The sequence below is a fragment of the Ceratotherium simum genome, chromosome 10, assembly GCF_057802395.1.
Source record: "Ceratotherium simum simum isolate JZ-2026a chromosome 10, ASM5780239v1, whole genome shotgun sequence".
In the NCBI taxonomy this organism is placed as follows: Eukaryota; Metazoa; Chordata; class Mammalia; order Perissodactyla; family Rhinocerotidae; genus Ceratotherium; species Ceratotherium simum.
In genome coordinates this window covers 65,591,037-65,616,132 of record NC_141909.1, presented here as the reverse complement: position 1 = coordinate 65,616,132, position 25,096 = coordinate 65,591,037, and the positions used below count along the sequence as shown (strand labels likewise).

The 25,096-nt window shown below is 41.8% G+C and overlaps 1 protein-coding gene and 1 pseudogene across 1 annotated transcript in view; one reads left to right on the top strand and one right to left on the bottom strand.

Annotated features, from left to right (window-relative positions):
* The window catches only part of LOC147916155 (phosphatidylinositol 3,4,5-trisphosphate 3-phosphatase TPTE2-like), a 44,502-nt gene extending 24,455 nt beyond the window's left edge, over positions 1 to 20,047 (top strand). The window contains 8 exon segments of the mRNA XM_087435773.1: positions 3,828 to 3,883; positions 5,420 to 5,500; positions 9,029 to 9,134; positions 13,759 to 13,850; positions 16,723 to 16,815; positions 17,582 to 17,584; positions 18,113 to 18,183; positions 19,769 to 20,047. Of these exon segments, the coding sequence (XP_087291899.1) occupies positions 3,828 to 3,883; positions 5,420 to 5,500; positions 9,029 to 9,134; positions 13,759 to 13,850; positions 16,723 to 16,815; positions 17,582 to 17,584; positions 18,113 to 18,183; positions 19,769 to 19,898 (632 nt within the window). The 3' untranslated portion in view covers positions 19,899 to 20,047.
* The window catches only part of LOC147916154 (serine/threonine-protein phosphatase 4 regulatory subunit 2 pseudogene), a 92,453-nt pseudogene that overhangs the window by 16,152 nt on the left and 51,205 nt on the right, over positions 1 to 25,096 (bottom strand).

Below are 25,096 nucleotides of genomic sequence, written 5' to 3'. Positions count from 1 at the left end.
ATCTCTGGTGTCTCTGCATCTCTGGTGTCTCTGCATCTCTGGTCTAGGAATGCAGGAAGTGGGTGCCCAAATTGACCCAGTATTAGGTTTGTACAGAATGGGTACAGCAAAAGGACCCAGAAGCAAGAGTGGCAATGTTATTGGCAATGTTATGCAGTATTGGTAAAACCAACAGTGAAATTGTCCATCATGCTTCTAGGGGGTTGAGGAAGTGAAAACAAAATGAGAAAAATGAGTGGTCATGGGACCGGATGACATGATAAATTGAAAGGGCAGATATATTCGTTCATTCATGCATTGAACACCAGATGCTGTCTAGATGCATTTATGTGACAGTGTACAAAGCAGACACGTGCACTTCTCCCATGGAGACCACAGTCTATTGTTTACAGAGAAAAAATATATGTATTAGATGGTGATACGTGCAATTGAAAAAATAAAAATAAGGAGAATATGAAGTGGGAGAGAGGTTGCTAATTGATATGTAGATGGCCAAGGAAGGTCTCACCCATACAAAGACATTTGAGCAGAGATGTCACACAAGGAGTACCCTGAGAGTACAGGTGTGCAGGGAAGGTAGGGTATAAAGAGTACCAAGAGAATATCAAAAGTAAATGAAATAAATCCACCAGAGCCTAGAAAATTCACATTGAGCTTGAGTGATCATGGCTTTCCTTTATCTATGTGTATGCAACCAATCCTTTCAAGTATATTTGTGTTAAAATTTCTCCCTCAACTGATACCAAGGTTACTGGCTTACAATCTGGGAAATGCACCACCTCCTGGTTTTCAAAGCAGGAAATGAAATCAGCTCTAGGCCATCCACACCTCTCCTGTTCTCCACCATGGGGAATAACTAGTGATGCTGGGGAATCTCTTTTGCAAGTTCATCCAGTCAGGAATTCTAAGTTTTCTGGAATAGAATTCCACTGGGCCCAAGGACTAGAATTAACTGAGAACTCTCTCTCAGATTCTTCAGCTGTCTTTTATAGATGTCTTTTACTAATGTTTAGTCTATCCTTTTCAATTGGAATTTTTTTCCTATTTGAAAGACTGACAAGTAAAAAAGAAAATTGAAAAGTTGCAGTTATCAGAACATAATGATTCAAAGCACAGGCTTTGAAATAAAATATCTGGGTTTAAATCCCAACTATGCCATTAAATAATTGTGTGGCACTGAGTGAATTACTTAAACTCTCAATGCTTTAGTTTTCTAATATGTATAATGTGGATGATGACAGTTCCAACCTCAGAGTCCTATTGTAGAGATTAAATGAAATATGAAAACTATCTATCTGGCAAGAAGTGTCGATGGCTCAATAATACTGGCCATTATTGTTATCCTTCAACTGTATGCTATCAGTTTTTAGCAGCAGACTTATCTTTCCTGAGTCTGTTTCTTGTAGGAATGCAACGAGCATATTTTTATTTAAATAATAGGAGTGAATATTTAAGCTTCTCTAGCTCTTTCAAAGTCTTTTAAAGGATGCTACAAAGTTCATCTTCATTTGAGACATTCATTGTATCAAATAAGGCAGTCAAACTGACAAAAGCCTATTTTGGTCTGAATATCTTGAAGAAGAAATTGTTTCAGTTACATTTTTAAGTGCTTTAAACAACTCTAAGGGACACACACACACACAGCTACCACTCTTGGTGTCTGGAAAATTACCTCAGTGCTCTGCTTGTAGATTCAAGAATTTGAAGTATAAGATCTGTATTGTGAGGAAGGGTGATGGACACAACTTGAGAAAGAATACAGTTTAAGGATTGTTGTAAAAGGTCATATAAGCTGGCGTTAAGATATCTTGCTATTTGACTAGGTGAAAGTTTCTTAAACTTACAGAACCTCAGTTTCTCAGTTTCTTTTTGCTGGGTTATTTACCTCACAGAGTTGTTGTAAAGATTATATGAGATCTGTAAAGCATTACCCAAACGTTAGTTATTATCATTATGAAAGCCAAGAATTGTGCTATATTTAGAGGTGCAAGATGCTTCTGCTGACTTCAGGATAACAAAAGCTCTCTTATGACTTCCATCTGACTAACTTGGTAGATTATCTGATGTTCTCCATTCCCACCATGAAGACACCTATTGGTGTCCATTGGCCTGTTGAAAACTTGTAGCTAGTGAGCTTCTTTGTAGTATGGCTATGTGTTTCTGCTTCCACCAGTATTTGCGAGTTCTACTTGTTATTATGCTTACGTCAAGTAATCAAATATTATGTAGATCTGTAAAGCGTCGGAGTGAACAGAAAGAGTTACAATTTTATGAAACCTAAGTTGAATGTTTCAAGAAGATTCAATGAAGTTGAGTGCCTACAACCAAAATTGCAGCTGAATTAAATGCAAGTAAGACTAATGTAAAACATTGGGAGAAAAATTCCAGTAGTAAAATCTAGAAGGATTCTGGACCTAGGTTGCTCTAAAGAATCTGAAACTAGAAATATAGATGAGGCAATGGTTTATACCATGAGCCTGGCCTTTCCAAGAAAGAACGCCAACTGGGGACTCATATTTAAAAAGTTAAAACCTTTGTCTAATATCAGAAGTGTAGTGAATGAATGTACATTTATGTTTTAAGTGAAAATACAATATTGAAGCCAAGTATGTATCATTTTTATGATTCCCTGCTGTACATGACTTGACTGGATGAGAGAGCATCTACTATGGCTGTGGTTGTACTTATCCATAGCCACAAGGGCGTGAAGCTGAAAAAGTTTTTTCAAATGGGAAAATATCAGACTTATAGAGACCAGAGATGTCCTCCAAAATTGAAATATTAACAGTCTATACAACTGACAGCCAGGTCATTAACGGTCCAGTAGCTCCGTTTAGCAAGAGGCTTTTATTTGTAATAGCACAGGGTAGTACAAAGTCCTGTTTGGAAGTACTTGGCTTCAAATAGTGTTTTTCAACCTATGGGCTGCAAAATAACTTTAGTGGTCCAATAAAAAAAAAGATGGACTAGAAAATAGAGTGCATCTCAAGGTAGAAGGCTAAGTTTGGAATTACATAAAATAAGTTCAGCATATACTGGCTAAGACAAAAGCTACAGATCATTGTCTAAATAAAAGAAGCAACATAATTTTTTAACTTGAATTTTGTATAGTAGGACAAAAATATATATTGGAATAAAACATAAGAAACTGAGGATGAAATGACATGAAATCAAGGGTTTGCTTTACAATGCTACGGAGGAAAGAGAAAGGAGGAAAGAGAGAGAGAAGCAAGAAGGAAGGGAAGAGGAAATAGAAATTAAACAAGTACAGCAATATGATATGATAATTATAGAATCTGGGGAACAGGTACACGGGGGTTCATTATACTGTCCTTTTTACTTTCATATATGTTTTGTAACACACTTAAAAACTCTAACTAAAATGTAAGGAATAATGGGTATTCAAATACAAGATGGTGTTTTGGGTTCTGACCATGTTTTGCCTTTTACAGGTACTTTTATTGATGTTAGATAAACAGGGTGTGTGATTAGCTCTTAACTGGTAGGTAACTCTTTAGCTTCAGAGCCCTAGAGCAGAACTGATTGCCTCTGCCAATTACTGCAGGCCCCAGCAGTGGTGACTCAAGAACAGGATACGCACACACACGTGCGTTCATGCACACAGTTAGGGCGGAATTCCAGGTAGAACCTCTGAGCGGTGAAACAGCTTTGGCTATTTCTGAATTGAAGTATTTTGAACAAGCACTTGCAGAATGAAAGAAAATCAGTCCAAGATGAACTGTGAATATTTCTGAGAGTATTTTTATACCAAGTACTACCATGAACAATGGTTCATGAACTAACTACTTTTCTTTTCTAGGGCCTTGCAGGACCTATGGTTTGTGCCTGCCTTATTGCCAGTGAAGTGTTTGTAACTGCAGAGGTATGAAAGATGTTACTACAAACTCTGTCTTATGCTGATTGAATTTGCTAGTTCTGAAGCCTCACTGGTAGGATGTTAAGATGATCCTTTGAGCCATGGTACTTAAGGAAATTGTAATGGGAGAGGTAGTTATTAGGAAGCTTGGTTTTAATACATCCTTGCTTAACTTAGACTGGTCAGTAGCTGACCTAGGTACCTCTTAGTCTGAGCCAAGACTAGGGTGATGTCAGTGAGACACTCCCCTCGGACACAAAATGTAAGGCAATGCCAAAAATCTTAGAAATTAAGATAAATAATATTCTAGTGCGATATTTTTAAAAATCAAAGTTAGTGCAAGAAATCCATGATGTATACAATATCAACATTTTAAATAAAAACAGAACTCAATAGGGACAGGATTAATGTGAGATGAGAAAGGTCAAGTTATGCAATTGCAAAAGTACTCAGCAACCTAGATGCTTTACTCGCCTCACCTAGTCCCAGCCCTGCTCCTGCTCCCACCAATTACGGGAATTCCTCCTTCCTCACAAGAATAATATCAAGATGGTTAAGGTAAGTTCACCAGAGAGAACTTACCTTAGACATCCTCAGAAGTGCTAGGTAGATAGAGTGGATCATTTTTCAACTTAGAACAAAGTCTCTCCTGAATGTTATTATCTTTGCATAGTCAATATAGCTGGGGTCTGTGCCCTCTGGAAATTTCTGAGAAGACAGGGTGGGCTGTTTCTACTTCTTTAAGTAGGGTTGTCAGTCTTTTTTCTGCCGTGATCTTGCTGAGAAGGTACCACTAGAGGACCCGCTCCCGGCAGCTCTGCTCCTCGCTTGGCCTGCAGTGCAGGAAGAGGAGCTGGAGGCTGTGCACAGTGCCGGCACTCTGACTCCACCGTCTCCTGTTCCTGATTCAGACACGCAGGTTATGACACGGCTGTTCTAGGACAATGTTTTCCAACTACGGATCACGGTGTATCAGTGAGCTGTAAATCAACTTGTTGGGTTGTGACTTGCATGTTTTTAGTAAAACAAAATAGATTAGAATAGAAAATACCAAATGGTCAGTATTATTTTGTGAAGCTTTTGTTTCAGGTGTGTGTGTGTGTGTGTGTGTGTCTCCTAGGTTTATTAATGTGGACTGCAGCTTTAAAAATAAAAGTTTGAAAGCCATTGATCCAGAGCCCTTGACTGAGAGCCAGAGCCCTGTGCCCCAGGCCTGTGCTCCCTCTAACTGGCGGCACACGTCTCCATGACAGGTCACTTGCTTTTCTTTTGGTCTCAATCTTCTCCATTTGTAAAATGGAAAGGTAGGAAGAAGGACCAGATGATCTCTAAGGTCTTTCCAGCTCTAAAATTCCATGTCTTTGTGAAGCTTTGAATGAGAGCAGGCCTTGATGTGGCTTTGTTCATTTTGTTATATTAGGTAGCCTCTGCCCAAAGACCGCCCGACTTAAGGAAATAATGTGCCTCGGAAACCTTAAGAATGCCTTATATAGGAAAGGAATGTACAAATGAACCGTGGTTGTGTTGTTCCCTTTTCTGTAGGACAGCCTTTATTATTTTGGAGAGCAGCGAACAGATAAAACCACCAGCTCTAAATTTCAAGGGATAGAGACTCCTTCCCAAGTAAGTGTCTTTTAAAGAAAGGGGTTCTTTGAGGAATTGGGTTAGATGGGCGCCGATTACCTGGTTTCATTTAGACTCTCCTCCTTTGGTGATCAGGTGGCAGCACTCGGGTGCCCTGTGACAGGCCCGGATCCCGCCCAGGGGCCGAGAGACATGAGTGTGGCGCACCTGTACTTTGGAAGCACTGAGTTCTCCCCAGAGCATCCTGCTTTCCATTTTATATTGGTTATTGTTTGCAGAGTTCAGGAGTCGATTCCCTTCCCAAACTAGGAAGGTCCAGTTCCTAAGGTTCCAGACCCCTGAAGATAACTAAAGTCATCAGCCTATTATTCCCTGCAAAGAGCAACTGAGTCTTTCACAAACCCCTACTAGGGCAGTTCAGCCCATGCAGAACATCGCAAGTGCATGTGTGTGTGTGTGTGTGTGTGTGTGTGTGTGTGTGTGTGTATGTGAGAGAGAGAGAGCGCGAGAGAGCGAGCGAGACACGGGGAGGCTGTATTTTGAAAGAGAAAGAAAAGGGGGAATTAACATTTTTCAAAAACCTATTTTATGCCAGACACTATTGTACTTTCACATATATTAGCTCATTTAATACTCAGACAACCCATGTGAAATCTATGCTATTACCCTATTTTTTCCTTTCAAAAACATTTTATTATGGACTTTTTCAAACATAAAAAGTCAAAACAGTCATACAGTAAATCTCCTTACAGTCACGTCACTGCTTCAACAATCATTTCATCACGTAGCCAACCATGCTTCGTCCATTCCCTCCCCATTCTCCTCACACACACACCCACTCTCCACTCTTTCTCTACACCCGGATTATTTTGAAGGAAATCCCAGATATTAGATCATTTTACCCCACAAATATTTTAGTGTGACATCTAACAAAGACTCTTGAAAAAAACCCTTAAAACCATTTATCATATTTAAAAATATTATACCTTAATAATACCAAATATCAAATGTCTAGTCCATGTTTAAATTTCCATAATTATCTGAAAAATATTTTTTTTAATTTAGTTTATTTCAATCAGGGTCCAAAGAAGGACTACACATTTCATTGGGTTGCTTTGTCTCTTAAGTGTCTTTTAGTTTATAGGTTTCCCACCTCTCTTTTTTATTCCTTGAAATTTGTTTATTGCAGAAACCAGGACATTTATCCTATAGAGTTTAAATATACTAGACTTTGTGGAACCATGCTAAGGGCTTTACATTCATTATCTCATTTAATACTCTCAATAACTCCATGAGTGGGCACCATCATGATTCCCATTTTACAGATTGGGACATTGAAGTTCAGGGAAATAAATTTTTGAACCAACAACTCAAATCCAGATCTGTCAGACTCTGAAGCCCATTATTTCCCATCCTGTGCACAGCATCTCATCTATTTTGCCTTTTCTATATTGCCCCTCAACCAAAGTGAGAGTTGGTTGGGAATTCTTAAGTAGATGTGGATGTGGCTGCAAATGAAAGTTTTCTTTGAATGAAGTGATGGAAGCTCAATAGGTAACCTTGGCCTTAGTCTGTAACTGCTGGCTCTAGACCTTGAGTTTGGGGCAAAAGAACTCAGCCTTATCCACTGATCCTTTTCTGCCACACCCAAGCAAAAAAAAGAGAAAAAAAAAGCTAGTAATAAGCCGTTGGCTAAAAGTAATACATGAACCTACTGAAACCCAGCTCTGATCATGCCATTTCCATGTTCGAAATCCGTAATGGCTCCCCACTGCCAATGGGAACAAATATAAAATTTTTTCTTTTTTTAAACTTCCTGAAGCTTACACTGCCCTTAAATCTTTTGACAGTTGATTGATTGCCTGTCTTTCAGCCTTCTTAACACAGAGTTCTTTTTTTTTTCTCCCAAAGCCCCAGTGCATAGTTGTGTATCCTAGTTGTACACAAGTATAAATGTTTTAATCAGACCCTCGAGGTCTTCTGGTATTTGATTTTTCCAACCGCCTCTTCCACAGTGTGCATTCACATGTCCACGCTTTAACACACTTGGACCGTTTCCTGTTTCTCAGCCTGTCACCACTTTGTACCCACATGCTATTGCTCCTGTGGGCCCCTTTCTCTGGGGTCCTTTTCTCTTCCCAGCCTGAAGCAGTCGCTTTCTTTTTCAGTTCTTGTAGCCCTTTGTGTTTCTTTTAGGGACTAAGTGACTTTACATTATTCTCTAGCCATGTGAAGCAGTGACTTCTCTACCCCTTTTGCAGACAAGGCCCATGTCTTACCCACCTTTCCACCCTTGGCATCCCAAAGCGCCTCTCATAGTATCTGCTTTGTTTGTAGTGAGTGCTTACTAAGTGGATGCTGGCTTTATTAACTTGTGTTACAAGCCCCTGTTGTTTTAGGCTGAAGGAGGAGGAAGAGTGGGAGTAAGAGCAGCTTGAGGGCCGTGGTGGGTGACCACCTCTAGCGGGAAGTCGAGAATCTAGTGGCAGAAGCCAAGGGGACGTTAGATGTAACTTCTTCAGGGCCTCCCCTGTACAGCTTCCCTTCCCCATTTCTTCTGTAGTCATGCACAGTTTCTCTGACTTTGGTCCAGAACCAGCACTCCCTAGGCTACAACTGAATCTTTTCTGATTCACTGGGAGACCAATACAAGGACTCGGCCTCAGGTTTGCCAGCTGTGTTGGCAAGGCCCCGGGACAGAGTTCCCTCCATGTGGGGAGGTAATTCTCAGATACCATCACATTCTGACGCTGCATTGTGGGCCATTCTACAGACTACATTTCCTCCACCCCTGAGTTAAGAAATTGCAGGAGCCTTTCCCTTGACTGGCCCTTTCCAATGGAAAGTATGGCAGTTAATTGGATTAACAATTCCCCTTGGCTGCAGAAGAGTCTGTGCACTTTTAAGTCCAGTTGATTCGGTACCAGAACTCTTCAACTTCTTAAAGAAAGATTCAAGGAGAGCCCTTCTGAGCAGCTTGCCATAGGAGAAGAGCTAGACTGAAAGGACAGGGCTTCCTTGCAAAAATAGAATTGGGGAAATGGAAGATGAAGGAACTCGGCTGGCAGGGACGAGAGAAGAATATGTATCGACTACTGTCCTGGAGAGATCTTCCTCTCGAGTGTTCAGGTCTGCAGTTCGCTCATGCTTAGGAGGCTGCTCTCCAGCAAACCACAAACCTTCCTTTAACTCAGTCACAGCTAAGCTTCTACCCTCGGATCGACCTTTTGCACAGTTGCAGTTAGCTGCATCTCGTGGTGATGTTGTTGCAGCTGGTTTGTTGGTTCTGGTTAGTTGACCTCTCAGTCATAGCAGCCTGTAAGCAACACCTGGCTCCTCTCTTGTTACTTCCCCACAGCACTTCATTCTTCATTCAGTATCTTTTTCTAAGGTTGATATTCAGTCGTGAGGCAACATATATAAAAATGCCTAGTCATATAATGGCATCCAATAAATGTTTCCTTAATTAATTCCTCTCCTTAACAAGTTCTATATAAAAAATAAATCAGGAATGCTGACTTTAGGCTTTTCATCTCCACTTAAACTGAGGCTTCTGTTGTTTTGCAGAGTAGATATGTTGGATATTTTGCAGATGTGAAAAATATCTACAATTTGAATCTTCCTCCAAGGAAAATCGTCAAGATAAAAAAAATTGTTATTTATTCAATTCGTGGTAAGTGCTTTACGTATAATTTGAGAATTGGGCAGGAGGGCCGGTGTTCTTACTATTCAGGAGGGTTCTCCTCATAGTTATATACAGACGGTCCCAACTCACGGCTGTCTTTTTATGTATCCTCACACATGAACCCCTCCCTCTGGAATTTCCCATTGGCCCAGCAGTGCTGTGGCCATATTACCACCCTTTAGATGTCCTCTCCTTTCCTCTCCCGTCACCAGTTTGAGGGGTCCATCCATTTCCTTTTTCTCCTGTTCCCGTTGCTCCTCTGGCCTCAGCCCAGGTGGACTTTTCAGAGTGGAACCTCTGATGCAGAAGAGGAAGGGCCCGTGAGCCCTGGAGACCACCTCTCTCTCACCCACCTCTAGTTTGGGGATCGTCTTGGCAGGGGCATCCCTACCATCTTCTCACCTACTCCTTTCAGAGACTCTTTTTTTCTCATCACCCTGGTCTCTCCCTTTCCCCTCCGTCCTCCACCTGTAGCTCCCTCACCCCTAGCAACTCCATCAGGATGTCTTAAATACCCAAACAGCAAATGAATTTTGTTGCCACATATCCCTTTTACAAATAACTACCGAATATCTGCTTTGGGCCAGCCCCATGCTAGTGTTTCTCTGCCCTGAAGGAGTCCCTGGGTGGTAAGCAGAGGAGAGGAGTGAGTACATAGACAAAGAGCTGACCACAGTGTTGGGAGCACACAGAGGCTGGGCCCTGCCGGTCCTGGGGGTCAAGGAATGCTTCTTGCGGGCACAGCGCTTAGGTCTTCCCTACCTGAATCTACGTGAACATGGAAAGGGTTGAGAGAAACCTGAGCTCTGTGGGGTGCCTTTCAGCCCCCTGTTAGCAATTATTACCAGGAGTAAAAATCTTTATAAACTTCAAAAGAGCTGATGTTTGCCTGCTTCTGGAATGATGGAGAGAGACTGGGATCTACCACCGCCCAGGGAGGCAGGAAAATTGGTCAGATCGTCCATCTCTGGGACCTGAGAAAGAAAAGAAAGGAGGGAGGGGAGAGGAACTGGCCTCAAGTCCCGTGTCTCTATTTCTCTCTCACTCACCTCTCTTTCCTGCACAGCTCACCCTCGGGGAGGTGGGAAAGAAGGGATTTCTCTGCAGGGAGGGGATGGGGCCTCACTCTCACTGCCAGAGGTGCAGCAGGGGCGATGCTTCTGATCCCTAAAGCACCAGCCAGATTGTGGACCATGAGGATGTGCTGAGTGCGGGACCTCTCCTGGGTGGAATGGTGCCAGAGCATTGGTATCTGCCCAGACAGCACAGTGTTTATAGCCTTCTGAGGAGTCACCCAAAATAAGATCTAGATGTATACTTTTTTAACATTTCGTCCAATTATTCAGAAATGAAAGAATCTTTTAATATAAACTGCATAGTCAAAAAAATAAATTATTGTTAGTTAAAATATAAAATGCTTTTTTCAAATTACTTACATGCCCCCTCCACACACACACACACACACATACACCCATATCACCACCACCTCTTGTTGATGGTGAGGAATTTTAGTGGATTACCACAAACAGATTACATAGGTTTCTGGCTTCTGAAAACAAACTTCAACCCAGTAGCATTGTTTCTGCGGGAAATTTGGGTCTAAATTTTCAAGCAAGCATTGTGCAGGCAGAGCCTAGAAGCACAGCCTGTTCTAGCAGGAGGCTGCCTGGTAGAAGTTAGGGGTCAGCGTCACCTTGCTCCCCTTCCTTTCCACCCTTAGTGGGCCCCACCCACCAGCCTGCTGGACTGCCTTATTCTACAGTGTGAGAGGCAGCACAGTTGGCTGTTGGAGCAGTTTCTTCCTCTAAGGAATTTAAAGCCAACTATAAACCATCTGGATGGCGTGAGAGCCTGTATTGTACCTGAGTGTACACTCTGCCCCAGTCTCTTCTTTGTTAACATTGGGGATAACAGTATCTGTACAAACCTCTGTGAGTAGTAAACTATTCCATACAGGCAGACAGGCATTTAGTCTAATGGAGTTGTTTTTTTTTTTTTTTTTTTGAGGAAGATCAGCCCTGAGCTAACATCCATGCTAATCCTCCTCTTTTTGCTGAGGAAGACCGGCTCTGAGCTAACATCTATTGCCAATCCTCCTCCTTTTTTTTTTCCCCTAAAGCCCCAGTAGATAGTTGTATGTCATAGCTGCACATCCTTCTAGTTGCTGTATGTGGGGCGGGGCGTCAGCATGGCCGGAGAAGCAGTGCGTTGGGGCACACCGGGATCGAACCGGGCCACCAGTCGCGAACACGCACACTTAACCACTAAGCCATGGGGCCAGCCCCGAGTCTAATGGAGTTTTAATGCATTTCTCTGATGTGTACAGTGAGAATAGGAATCGTTTCTCAAAATTCTAAGCTTAGAAGTGTTTTTAGTGAGTTCTAGAATTTCATATATTGTCCCAGTCTGATATTATATCCCAAGACTGTGACTTCTCTCTTAATATTTTGAATTTTATTTAATTCAATGTCTGTGGAGACATTGTTCAATAAAAATATAAGGTGCAGAGATGGAGAACAGGGAACTAACCCAAATTTATAAGTACTACAGGTGAAAACTGGTGGAGAATACCATAGATTTGGTTTCCTAGTCTTGGACTAACATAAAATGGAGGATTGTAAGTGTCAATTTTGAGATCCTCATGAAGGCTTCCCGGTAGAAAGTTGGGACCTTAGCAGCTGTTCAGTACAGTGTGAGTCTAGGCTTGCAGGGCCAACTGAAGAAGGCCTCTGCGGGAAGTTAAAATTCTTGCTGCACTCATGTGGATAATCAGGCCAAACCTACTGACACCAGCCTTCTTTTGGAACAAGATTAATCTTCCTTTGAGATTGTTCTGATCACAACAGAAAAAGGATGGGGAGACTGTCAGGAAAAAGTGTGAAAGACTTTGAAACAGTATCTTGTCTATTGCACCCTTCAGGGTTATCTCCACCTCTCACTGTCTTTAAGCTATTTTACAACTCTCTAAGTTGTAGAAAACTGATGATAATGCAAATGTTTTGTACATAGAAATGCAAATTAGTTGTGTCCAGTGGAATGCAATTGAGTATTGACCAATTTTGTATCTGTTTATAAATTCGTCCTTCCTTATCTGCCTCTAAGTGTGCAGTACTTTGAACCAGCTGTAGCATTTTACTGGTTCCTATTAATGAGTTAAATAAAATTTTTGACATGTGTTAAAAAATGCAAGATATAGGACAGTGCTATGGTATGCAACAATTTCTGTAAAACAGAAGGGGGGAATAATATGTATTCATATTTGTGTGTGCACACATATATAAAAACCTCTGGGAGAATGTATGTTCATATTTGATTATATATGCATAAAAAGCAAGAAACTAATAATAGTGGTTATCTATTTGGGGCTGGAGAACTAAACAGGTGGAGGATGGGTGAGACGGAGAGTTTTCACTTCATCTGTTTTACCTTTTATCTTTAAATCATGTAAATGTACTTCAATTATTTTAAAAATTTAAAATGTGTGAGAATTGATTTCAGCTTATAAATCAATGTCCTTTTCTTGTCATGATCAGCATTTGACTTAGTTTAGTTCTGCATTTTACTGATCTCTGGTAGACTTCAGTAGGAAGAAGTTCTGCAGCTGGAACAGGACAGAGGAGCTGAGACAAAGAAACCCTGATTCCTGATGACAAATTAATAATATGGGGTTAGTGAAAACAACACAAGCGTAGTATGAGACGAACAATCAAGAATGATTAGTGTATGACTTTATTTAAGTATATGTTTTAGTTTTGTATCTTTAATTCTGTGCATATTTTTTCTTTTTGTGAGGAAGATCAGCTCTGAGCTAACATCTGTTGCCAATCCTCCTTTTTTCCCCCACAAAGCCCCAGTAGATAGTTGTATGTCATAGGGGGACATCCTTCTAGTTGCTGTATGTGGGGCCTTGGCCTCAGCATGGCCGGAGAAGCGGTCTTGTCGGTGTGCCCAGGATCGAACCGGGCCTCCAGTAGCGGGCCGGGCATAACCGCTAAGCCACGGGCCGGCCTAATTCTGTGCATAGTTAAATGAAATATGCAGGGTTGAAAGGAAAGCAATAAAAATTAATTGGAGCTTTGAGAATCCAGCCCTTTGAGGAAATGCTAAAGGAAGTGGGTCATTGGAATTGCAAAGGGGCAAGAAACCATTTGTCTGTAAATATACACTGACCACAGCAGGAATGTTTGGATACAGCTATCCTATATTTTCATAGAGGCTGTGCTAGGAACTGGACTTAAACTAGGGCAAGAGGAACTTACACTGTTGTTAAGAAACATCATGATTAGAAGTCTGAAGCAAGCAACATGTTAACAAGGAAGGTTGCAAAGTCACCTTTCTAATTTTTTTCCTAGAAAGATGAAACGATGAGATTCTAAGTCTTAGAAGCTGAACTATATGTCTCTTTTTTTCTCCAGCCTTCTAAATTCTGCTTTAGGAGACAGAATTGGGCTTGAAGTCTTGTCTTTCAAAGACAAAATCGATGCAGTCCCAAATGTTTCAGTATTGACATGCTGTTAGCTGGGATAATCTTTTGTCTTTTTGATCCATAATGTTAATTGGTGAGACATTTTGGTCTTTGCTCTAACCAGCCTAACTTTTTCATTTCATTCAGGTGTTGGAAATGGCAATGGAAATGATCTAAAAGTACAAATAACAATGGAGCGAAGGATTGTCTTTGTCTCTACTGCTCACATAAACTGCAAGGTAAGAGAAAGCACATGAACTGAAAATTCTGGTGTTTGTCTCAGTCTCAATGTCAAATCAGCATGTTGACCTTCCCAAACCGTTGCTCACCACAAAGACAGGCCAGGTTGCTTTCTTTTTTTTGTGAGGAAGATCAGCCCTGAGCTAACATCCATGCTATTCCTCCTCTTTTTGCTAAGACTGGCTCTGAGCTAACATCTATTGCCAATCCTCCTCCAATTTTTTCCCCCAAAGCTCCAGTAGGTAGTTGTATGTCATAGCTGCACATCCTTCTAGTTGCTGTAAGTGGGGCCTTGGCCTCAGCATGGCCGGGCGGTGCGTTGGTGCGGCGCCGGGATCAAACCCAGGCCGCCAGCAGCGGAGTGCGCGCACCTAACCGCTAAGCCACGGGGCCGGCCCCAGGTTGCTTTCTGATTACCATCCAACTGGGTGTCCCTAGTCAGAGGTAAATTAAACTCATTGTGCAAAACAGTTTTTTCAGGGCATTTTCCAGAACATATTTTCAGTTCAGAGTGTTGCATTGCCTTTCACTTTTCCATAAATGCCAAGCATGCTCCCAGGAATCCATCAGAGTTTTAAATTCACGTATCTGGTCATTTTTAGCCATATACTCTTCTTCTTCGTCATTTTATTGTATGGCGCTGATTCTGAAATTGTAGTGTGCGAGAAAATCACCTAAGAGCTTGTAAGATGCAGATTCCTAGGTTGTACCCCAAAAGTATGATTCAGGAAATCTGGAATGGGGCCCAGGAATCTCTAGACTTAGCAATGTCCCAAGTGATTCTAACCCAGATGTCCCATGGGACTGCACTGTGAGAAACAGTGCACGAGTGTCTGGATTGCGGAGGAATCTCTACCCAAAGCAATAGGACCTGATACTCAATGTTTTGTTACGTGTAAAGCAATGCCTAAGACTCCAGACCTTCTCTGAAGCAATAAGAAAGCTTCCTTCGTGGGTCTAAGAAAAATTAACTTTTAAAATTCTCTCTCAGGCTTTTGTCTCTAGTTCTACTACTACCTCTCCAACACCATTCCTTTCCCTTCTTTTTGGCCCCCTACATGAGGGCACTCACCCAGGCCTGACCCTTGGCTTGCTGTTCCCATCTCTATGCATATTCTGTTACTGGTTCTGCTCATCCATCCCCCTGCTTTAAACTCTACTTTTTTCTTTCATTCACTCAACACATATTTAGAGCACCCACTGTGTGATAGACACCGGAGCTACAACAGGGACAGTCTCTGCCCCAACAATTCAGACACACTTGTCAATCCATATTTATCAAATGAGCTTTTCCTCTGCTTCTGCAAACGGCACCAGCATTCTCTCACTCAGGCCTTCACATTTGGTATTATCTTGGATTCTCTCTTTGCCTTGGCCCTCTATATTCGGTTGGTCACCAATTCCTGCTGATTATACCTTTGAAATCTCTCTTCACTCACTCCCTTCTTTTCTGTTCCCATTGCCACTACCTAGTCCAGGACCTCATTTGCTCATGCCTAGATTTCTACAACCATCTCCTTACCTTTTCCTTCTCCTTATACAATGCAGTATAAGGAGTCCTGCAATGTGCATCCTGAAATACTGCTCTCCTGGTGAAAAGCTATAGGTAGAGAGGCGACACACTGTGTGCCCGTGGTCAAAGCCAGTTAGTATCTTTGTGGCTCAGTATTCTTATCTATAAAATCAAGATTACATCTCAAGTGTGGCAAGGATTAAATCACATAATATATGTGACGTTGCTCTGTGAGCTATTAATCACTAAATAAATGTTATATGTGATAATTATCAGGCCACTTTGTCATAGAGGAAATGCCCCACCATATTCTTCAACAACTTTGTTCTTATTTCCCCACCTCTTGAACTCTCGAGATCCAGCCCGATCAGACATGAGCTTATTCCATCAGTAACCTGACCTGCAGGCTCCATTCCAGGTAGACTGCGTCCCCTCTGGCCTTTGGAACACAACACTAATTTCTGATTCCTGTTTTTGCTGGTCTTTCCTCCCCCTTCCCCTTTGTGCCCCCTGCCCCCCACCCCCAACTGCCCCCTGCCTGAACTGGATTATCTTTTCAATGCTCTTCTTCATTTATACACGTCCTTCCACGCCCAACTCAATTTCTGCCTCCTTAGTGAGGCTCTCTCATTCTATACCTCCAGCTAACCTCCCACAAAGCACACAACAGCACACTCAGACTTCATCATACAGCTTGACACGTAATTATATGCCATTCTACTTTGTTCCTTATGTGTGTAGCTCCCTGAAGCATCAACTGAGTCTGCACCTTTGTATTTTCACAGGGTCTAGCATAGACCTTTCTCACTGTGGATGCCACTACTATACATGGGTGAACCAGTAACAGAAATATTCAGTATAGCTTCAAAGTCGCTCATTCCAGAAACATGGCATGTCTTTGGTCAGTCCAGTCAGTAGTCTGCTCTGGACGAGGCCTATGATCCCATCAGCAATCACATTTTTGATAAAACGTGAGCAATTATGCATTGCTTTTTGAATGTGAATGTCAGCTTTAAAATTGAGCTTCTTAGGGTATTCCTAATATATGAAAATCGGGTGACACACATTCAACAGTCAAGTTTACTTAAACTCTAATAGAAAATTGAATACTTGCTTTTCAATAGTGCCCTACGATAACCCTCAAACAAGTGGGCCTTTTTAAAATGTAAACAACAGTATTGCAACTTTATAGAAATAATGATTAACATTTATTTATACATATAGTGATTGGGCCATGAGACCAAGAGTACTTGATAAATACAGGAAGCCTCAATAAGTGAACATGAACTTCACTGTTACACTTATTATCTCCTTATTAGCTAGGTGTATAGTTCTGAATTCCATGTATTCATTCACAGGTAGATCATGAAGTCAGAGAAAACAAAGTAATAATTACTCTGTTTGACTGTCCACCTCTCTATGAGGATGTCAAAGTGAAATTTTTCTCTCCGGTGAGTAATCAAGAAACAGCCTATGCCTTTATTCTTGTCTGGTCTTCTAAATGATGCTGGTTTGGGATTTCCTTTGCTACAATTCCCAACAGGGAGAGGATAGGAGATGTCAACCCCTAGCCAGGGAGGGGAGAAAAGAAAAGCAACAAGTCACATCTGTAAAGTTGTTTTAAAAGAAGAGCATATGTAATTTAAAAATTCTTTTGCTCATTTATTTTTTCTGAATTCTATACAACTTGCATGGATTAACTTCCAAATAAGAAAAATACAGAAACCAAGATGTTAAAACAACAAAGGTATGTTTTACTGTATAGCAGTGATCATGTTTTTGTTTTGTATTAGGAAAACACATTGCTCCCCATAATTTACAAAATACTTTACCAGGAGGGAGATTTTACTTTCCTCTGAATTAATTTATAATACATTATAAATAGTATTTTTAATCAATATTTACTGAAAAACTGAATATCTGCCACTGTCATTACTCTGAATATGAGTATAATTTATATTGACGAGTCATAAAATGTATAAGTATTATTCTGTACATAAATTTCTAAGCCTCAATAGTTTCAATTCATATTCCTATTAAATCACCAAACAGAAATGCCAACAAGTAAATACGCTGATCAATTTAAAACTTATTTTTCTGTGCCTTCCTTCATCTGGTGGGGGAGAATCTGTTAAGTAATGAAGTGGTAAATGTGTTGAAGCAACTGACCTGGATAGTTCCCACATTGGAATGGTTACCCCTTGAATAAGGGAACAGTCTGTATTCTCCGTCAGTGGTCTCTAAGCAGACACACTGGTGTAAGGGCACTGGCCCAGGTGACATTGGTAATACCTGGCCTTTGTGATTTTTAAGGGCCATGAGATGGCGCACTTTCAGAAAATTTAGGTATTTCTATCATCAAGAATGACGGTTAATTATCCAATGCAGCAGCTCCTTGTAGAAATGGGTATATTTGGGCATAAATAAGCATAGATCCTTAGTAGATTCTGTTTAGCACTATCTAAACCAGATTAAAAGACCAGTGCCTCAATTTATAAATATCATAGAAAAAATAGATTTCCTTGAAAATTTTGGTAGAAACAGCAAGAGAAAGGAACAGCAGTCTCTTAAAGCCTTCTTTGTGTCTTGAGTATAACGTTATAGACTGTAAGTGCTGCATATTTAATGGCTACAATTGTTTGGTAAATATATAAATGAATAAAGGAATTTTAATCCCTTTGGAATGATTAGTTCTTGGTATCAATTTTAGTATGAAAAATAACCTTTTTTTTAACCATGTCTTTTCAGCATATTCCTAACTATTACGACAAGTGTCCCTTTTACTTCTGGTTTCATACATCTTTTATAAAAAATAACAGGTATGGCTATGATATAACCCAGTAGAAACAGTTCAATGTTCAATGTCTGTGTAAGGTGTAATGGCAAGTCTTTTGCTGATTGCCATAAGCTCAATTTATAGAAACCAAAAAATCCTCGCGTCACCACTCTTCACTGCCTTACTCATCTTAATCTGGTTATTTAAAAAATATGGCTCTTCTTGAGACCCACTGTTGCATTATCCTCAAGGTCTATACCATAGGACTGCGTTATACGTTAAAACGTATTATAATCAGATCCCGAGTGTGGTAATAAATCCCTCCCATGGAAGTTTAATAGGAGTCTGCTCAGTACCTTGACTATGGCAGGTCCTCAGTATGTGTTGATTTACTGATGACCGGCCACCACCACATTCTGTCCCAAAGTAAGGCGTCATCTAGGGAGGCTTCAGCTAGTTTAAAAGCTGATTGACACATCTATATCAGTGGCAGAAATTATAAGACACAATAAGTATCAATGAAGACAGGTAAAAGAAGTCTCCCATTTAAAAATGATTTTCTAATAACTAAATTGGGAAACCTTTTTTTTTAAAGTAATTGTTAATTTATTTGAAGATTATTCCAAAGCACATTCTACCATATCCAAAAACTCATTCCTGAGTCTCTAAGTTCTCCACTTTAAGGAGTATTTGTTCTGTGGTGCTAAAAATTTGAGATTATTGGTATCGCCATGCCATCCAATACAAAAGGAAAAATAATATTACAAAGATTGTGCAGGTGAGTTTTGAAGAAATGGTTGTGATCGTATGTGGCATGAATTGATAGTTCTACACTACATACAAGCCTAGCCTTTTCTTCACATCTGAACTGCATTTAATCACACCTCAAGCCCAGTAAGGCAACAGTCAATTGAACATCTGGCCTACACACTTATAACACACACACATTTAATGGATTTTGATAGAGTGAACTTTGGATTTGATGGAAAAGTGTTGCAATTTTAACCTAGATGGTTGCAAACAATAAACTTGGACTCTTAACACCAGCAAAGTCCCTCAAATGGACATCTGGGTAGAACTTCACTTGATGCTCCTCCTCAAGAGTGGTTCTTGCTAGGAACATGCTTGTCTCCTTTAAAACACCACATTCATACTGGAGAGGCAACAAACTAGATGATTGTTCTCACTTTTATGTTTCTAAAGATTTAACATTTAAATTTCCATACTACTTGGGAAAGCTGCTTTTATTAGTTACAAGATTCTTAATTGGCTGAAAATGCCAACTTTATCATTTAAAAGACACTCAGTATTTTACTACTGGGTTTTAATACACATCTAGTCTCTCTGGCTGATTTCTGTCACATAGAAATTTATTTTATTAAACCCAGATGTCATCAACTCCATTAAAGCCAATGTTAAAAGAATCAGTGACATGTTGTTACTGAGGATGAAGATATTTTGCGTCTCACTAGAGAAAGTGGGAGAGTTGGCTCTGAGAAATGTCAGATACAGAAAAGGGCTGAGACTAGTCATGGCAAGTCTGTCTGAAAGCTCAAACGAGGGTGCCCTGCTGCACGGCTTTTCTCTCAGCCCTAAAATAAAATGTAATGATTTTTTTTCTATTCTAGGCTTCATCTTTCAAGAACCGAAGTAGATAATCCCCACAACAAAAAAACATGGAAAATTTACCAGGCAGATTTTGCAGTTGAGCTATATTTTGATGAAGTCATAGCTGATGAAGTCATAACTGACGTCTAGACACAGGAGCCCTTCCAGAACAGATCAATTCTTCCCAAACCCTGCTACATGTTTACAGAGCTTATAAACCTATATCCTTCTCGATATACATTTAAATATATGTAAACATGGTCTTAAGAAATCTATTAAATATATAAAAGATAAAATGTCAGTGGCAATTTTTCTTCTTCTTGAGTATGCCTCACACACAGTTCTCATCCGTGTTGAGACAAACCTGGAACACGGTGCATAGGAACATTCGCCAGCCCTGGTGGTCTCGTGGTTAAGATTCGGTGTGCTCACCACTGCGGCCCGGGTTCGTTTCCCGGTCAGGGAACCACACCATCCGTCTGTGTCGGTTGTCATACTGTGGCGGCTGCGTGTTGCTGTGATGCTGCAAGTTGTGCCACCGGTATTTCAAATACCAGCAGGGTCACCCATGGTGGACAGGTTTCAGCAGAGCTTCCAGAGTAAGACAGACTACGAGGAGGGACCTGGCCACCCACTTGCAAAAAAAATTGGCCATGAAAACCCTGTGAATAGCAGCGGAGCACTGTCTGATAAGCCCAGGAAGGTGAGAGGACCACGCAAAAAGACCCAGCAGGGTTCTGCTTTGCTGTACACCGGGTCGCTAGGAGTCAGGATCCACTCCATGGCACGAACAGGAACATTAAAAGTTATCACTTTTAAGAACTTGGAAATAATAAAACTTGCATATCACAACTGAGATATTTAAAAATTGCGATTCCCCCCAATACTGTGGGTTTATTTCATATCCTTATATATTTTTGGACAAGTATTTATTCCCTGCTTTGTTTCACATTTGTAATTTCAGATCTATTAGAAAGGTACTTGCTATTTTCTTCCTCCACTTGATTTACAAACCATCTGTTAACAAACATCAGATTGGCAGCAAAGACTGTTGCACACCCAGAGAAATGTTTGCACAAGCAGTCCCCCCCACACATGCTCTGTCCTGCTCCAAGCACTGCCCAGCGTGCTGAGCCACCTCTGCCTCCACAGGCACAGGCGTCGGGGAGGCTGAGCCTTGTAAACGTGAGGATCAAGACTCCTCGGTAACTTTTGGTTTTGTGTAACATCACAGGTGAAGTCACAGGAAACATTTGCCTAGAAATCTAGATTTATTATTTTAAAATCCACCCCCTCACCACCAACCTCACCGGGGCTTGTGGAGCTCTGTGAGGAAGGTCACCTCATCGTCGTGAACACGGGTTAGTCCTGTGTCCACGAGAGTCATCTTCTCTTTGGTACTGGCAGCCACTTTATTCTAAGCACCTTCACTGCCACTATACCTCATGGCCGTAACTGTCCTTGAAAACAGTTCTATTGTGGCTTTATCTCAATTATCCTTGAGTGATTTTCCTTTTATTGGCAAGTCTAGACCAAGTTGAATTTATCAGGAAATGAGAGGTAGCAACTAAGAAGAACCAGTGCCTCTGCTGAAACAGTGTCCTCGTTCCTGAAAACCTACTTTTCGCCCACAAGCACACGCTAAACACGATGGTTTGTGGGGGAAAAGCAGGGTTCGGGGCAGACCACGCCAACTAAGCAACTTTGTAACCAGCACACGAACCACTAACCACCCAGGCTGGCAGCTCAGGCTATCTGGCAGTTACCACAGTAGGTGTTTTTTAAAGGGAACTAGAGCCATACTTGAGAGAAGGGCTGGTGGGTGGCAAAGTGGCACAGATGGAAGTAGAGCTCTGAGCTACTGGGCATCATGGTGGCACAGAAGGCCACGCAACCCTGGCAGGCTGCCTGGTTGTGGTGCTCTTCTTTCCCCTCAACATAACCCACAAAGGGCCCCAGCTGCCAGTGCAGGAGCCTGGCTGACGGCTTTCTGCTTTTCTGACAAAAGTCATCATTCTACTCCCCTAATCTGGCTCCCCTTGGAGCAAAAGATCGTGGAGGAACATGCTGTCAGGTTCCTTCCATATCATGATTACATTAGTCCGTCATTTGTGTGACAGAAACGTGTTGTGGCAGAACAGGTTGTACAGTTTCCTCTAAAATTCCTGCAGCAGTAATCCACGGAGGGCGGATGAGGTGGCGGGCTTAGGTGAAGGGGAAAAAACAGTTAGATCTCACTCTTCAACAGCCAGTTATCTTTCTCAATACTGGCAATAACAAGGAAGGAAACTCCAGTTTTTAAGAACCTTGCTTTTTGAAATACAGGAGATTACAGCTGGGGTGTCTCTTCCCTGACCCTCCAGATGCATCAAAATTTCTGGCAATTCTGAGTCGCCACACTACTCTGCTTTTGCTCCTACAAAGAGAAGTTATTTATAGCCTCCTGGTGTTGCTTTCTTAGAACCCAGCATGAATCATTCTTTGACCAATGCGAGAAGCTTCCATCATAATATTTCAGAATGATCCTTGTTTTCTTAAACAGAACTTACTAACCTGGAATAGAAGTATCCAAAACTTAATAGCCAGAAGTTTAACTATATTAAAAAACAGAATGGCATCCTGCCAAACCAGCCCATCCCACCCACCGCCTGGGGGAGGGAGAGTGAGTCTGGAGAGCCGTGTGCCGTATCTGCAGTGAACATACAGAACGTGCATTCTGTCCATTTACCTACAGTGAGACTGTTCTACAGCAGGAATCCTGCTGACAAAAACCAGTGCTTGTTGCAATAAAACCACCACCTGGAAACATGACTAAACATCCTCCAACGCTGCTGACAGTTGGTTCTTAGCGTGGATGTAAAGTACTTAAACCAACTCATCATATACTCAAATACTAGGTAAATAATTAATGATGCTAGAACACTAGAAGCTCTTCAAACAATATTTCCAGTTACTATATTTTTGTCTGGAGTACAAATCTGAAATGGTACAAATTGTACCCAAATACTGAACCATGAATTAAGCAAATAGAATGAAAAAAAAATTCTCCTGACTCAGGTTTCCACTGCTTACTCCCAGTCACTCCTCCTGGCCTCAGACTGCTTCTATTGAAGATATTTAGTTCAATCTTTAAAGGACGACATGTGAGAAGGTCTGCTGCCAACAGGGCTCACCCAGACGAGCCACAGGCACCGGGCAGTGGGACCCACGGACTCTGAAGCCCTTCACTTCCTGCGGAAGCCAGGCCCATCTTCTATTTTGCTTCAAGCCAGGACTGTTCACATGAAGCACCACTCAGCAGCTACTGACCATTTAAGTATGGAGAGAAAAGTAAGGTAGAAAAACTACATTCTGCCAACAGGGACAGGCACACATGTATGGACTACTAGTAACACTGTCAGGCTGCTTGCTTTGAGCCTTACGGGCTGCTTAAGCACACTTTATTGCGAGAACCCTTGCCAGCCTAGGAGCAGCACGGAATGAGGCGGCTGACTTGGCGGTGACAAGAAGGACTCTCTCACACCAGGTGCCAAAGAACAGCTGCCCATCCCCAAGTCTGGGCATCAGATGAACCGGGGTTTCCTGTTGTTGTCAGTACACACATACGGCACAGTTTCACAAAACCACCCTTCTTGTTTCATTGCTTTATAAAGAACACCCCATATACGATCATCATTCAAATTCACTGACTGCCAGTACCAAAAGTAAAAGCTCCAACACTGGAAAAGCACGGCCGCAGTGTGGATCCGAGATCAACTTCAGAATGGCTCAGCCCTGACAGTACTCACAGTAGAGTGCAGACACTACATTGTGTCTGGTTCTGAGATGGGAGGACTCCATCCATGAGCACTGTCACTCCAGTCACCAGGCGGGGACGAGGGCTTCTCTTGGCTTTGGCACTCTGCTTCCTGGATGGGTTTCCAATTGGTGGGGGCGATGAGTGAGCAGCTCAAAGTAGATCAATAGCCCACAGATGGTCCAACACAATACTCTGGAATCCCAGCCAGGCCAGGACCAAGACAGAAGCTAAGGGCTGTTGTCAGCCACAAGGTCTTCCCAAAGCACAGCAGCACAGCCCCTCCCTTCAGCCCCTTCCTCAACCTAAAGCCCAGCAGAGAGGAAGCTCTTGGGGAGAGGAGGAGGGAAGTTGGCATAGGTAAAGGCTTCTCAAAGGCCTGTGCTCTAGGCCACGCCCGACAAGGCATCACAGTGGGGAATATGACCCCACCTAGAAAATGAATGGCACTATTTTAACAGTAGAGCATCTTGGGAAACCCAGGATGCCTACTCGCAAACTTAAATCAAGAACGTGGAAGCCACACCAGTATGCAGGTATAGTCTCCTCTATAAATCTAGATGGATATTTTAGTTTTCAAGAACCACAGGAACACTTTTTAAAAACTTGAACCACTTAGTATAGTGCAGGTGCTAAGCAGATTTTAAGAGAGACCCTACATAGAGAGTGGGTTAAGCCGTCACTTATAACCATCTTTGTGAAACACAGTTACACCTCCGGGTTTTTCTGGTGAGATTTGAGGTTAAACAGGGAACCAAGTTGTGCTTCACTCACAACTCATAACCGTCCAGGCTGCGTGTACACACACAGGGTCGTGCAAAAGCCCTCGTATAACTATATCCAGCCTTTCAGATTAGGCACAGAGGGCCAGCAGCTCACCCCGCGTCCCACCAAGGAGAAGAGCAGTAACTTTCCTATTTCAGTACCATTATGAGCAGAAACGTATGATGTAAAATAGGGCTCCTTCCATAAAGCTTAGGATTTAAAGCAGAAGAAGGGAAGACAAAACAAAATTCCCACAAAATCAAAGTATTTCCACACTGGTCCTGTGCTTCAGGAAACCCTGAGATGAACGTAGTCCTCGAATGCCTGCACTCAGATCCAGGTTCACCAGAACACTTCAGTGAGCTTCCAACTGGCTCATCATTAACCTCCTGCTGTGTTCGTAGGCCAAAAACAGTGCCCCGTTGGCAGGGAACGCTCGGATCATGGTAGGTTTCAGGCCAGAATATAAGACCGTTATTCCTAGAAGATAAAAGGTGATCAAAGACTCAGACTCCCCTCCTTGGAGATGCCCCACGAAGCTGCACAGTGTAGATATGTTTACACTTCCAAATCCAGACAACAGCACTAAAAACCACAAGTGATGGAAGGACTTATTTCCAGGTTTCCCCAGACTAACGGAACTAAACAGACTAATGGAGACAAGACAAGCGTTAGGTCTCCCAGCAAAGCTGGTTGATGCTTAGGTAACATATACCAATTCCACGCCTGGTTAACTCCTGGTACATGGATTGGGCAGAGCTGAGGCCTCACACGGGCCGACAGAAGG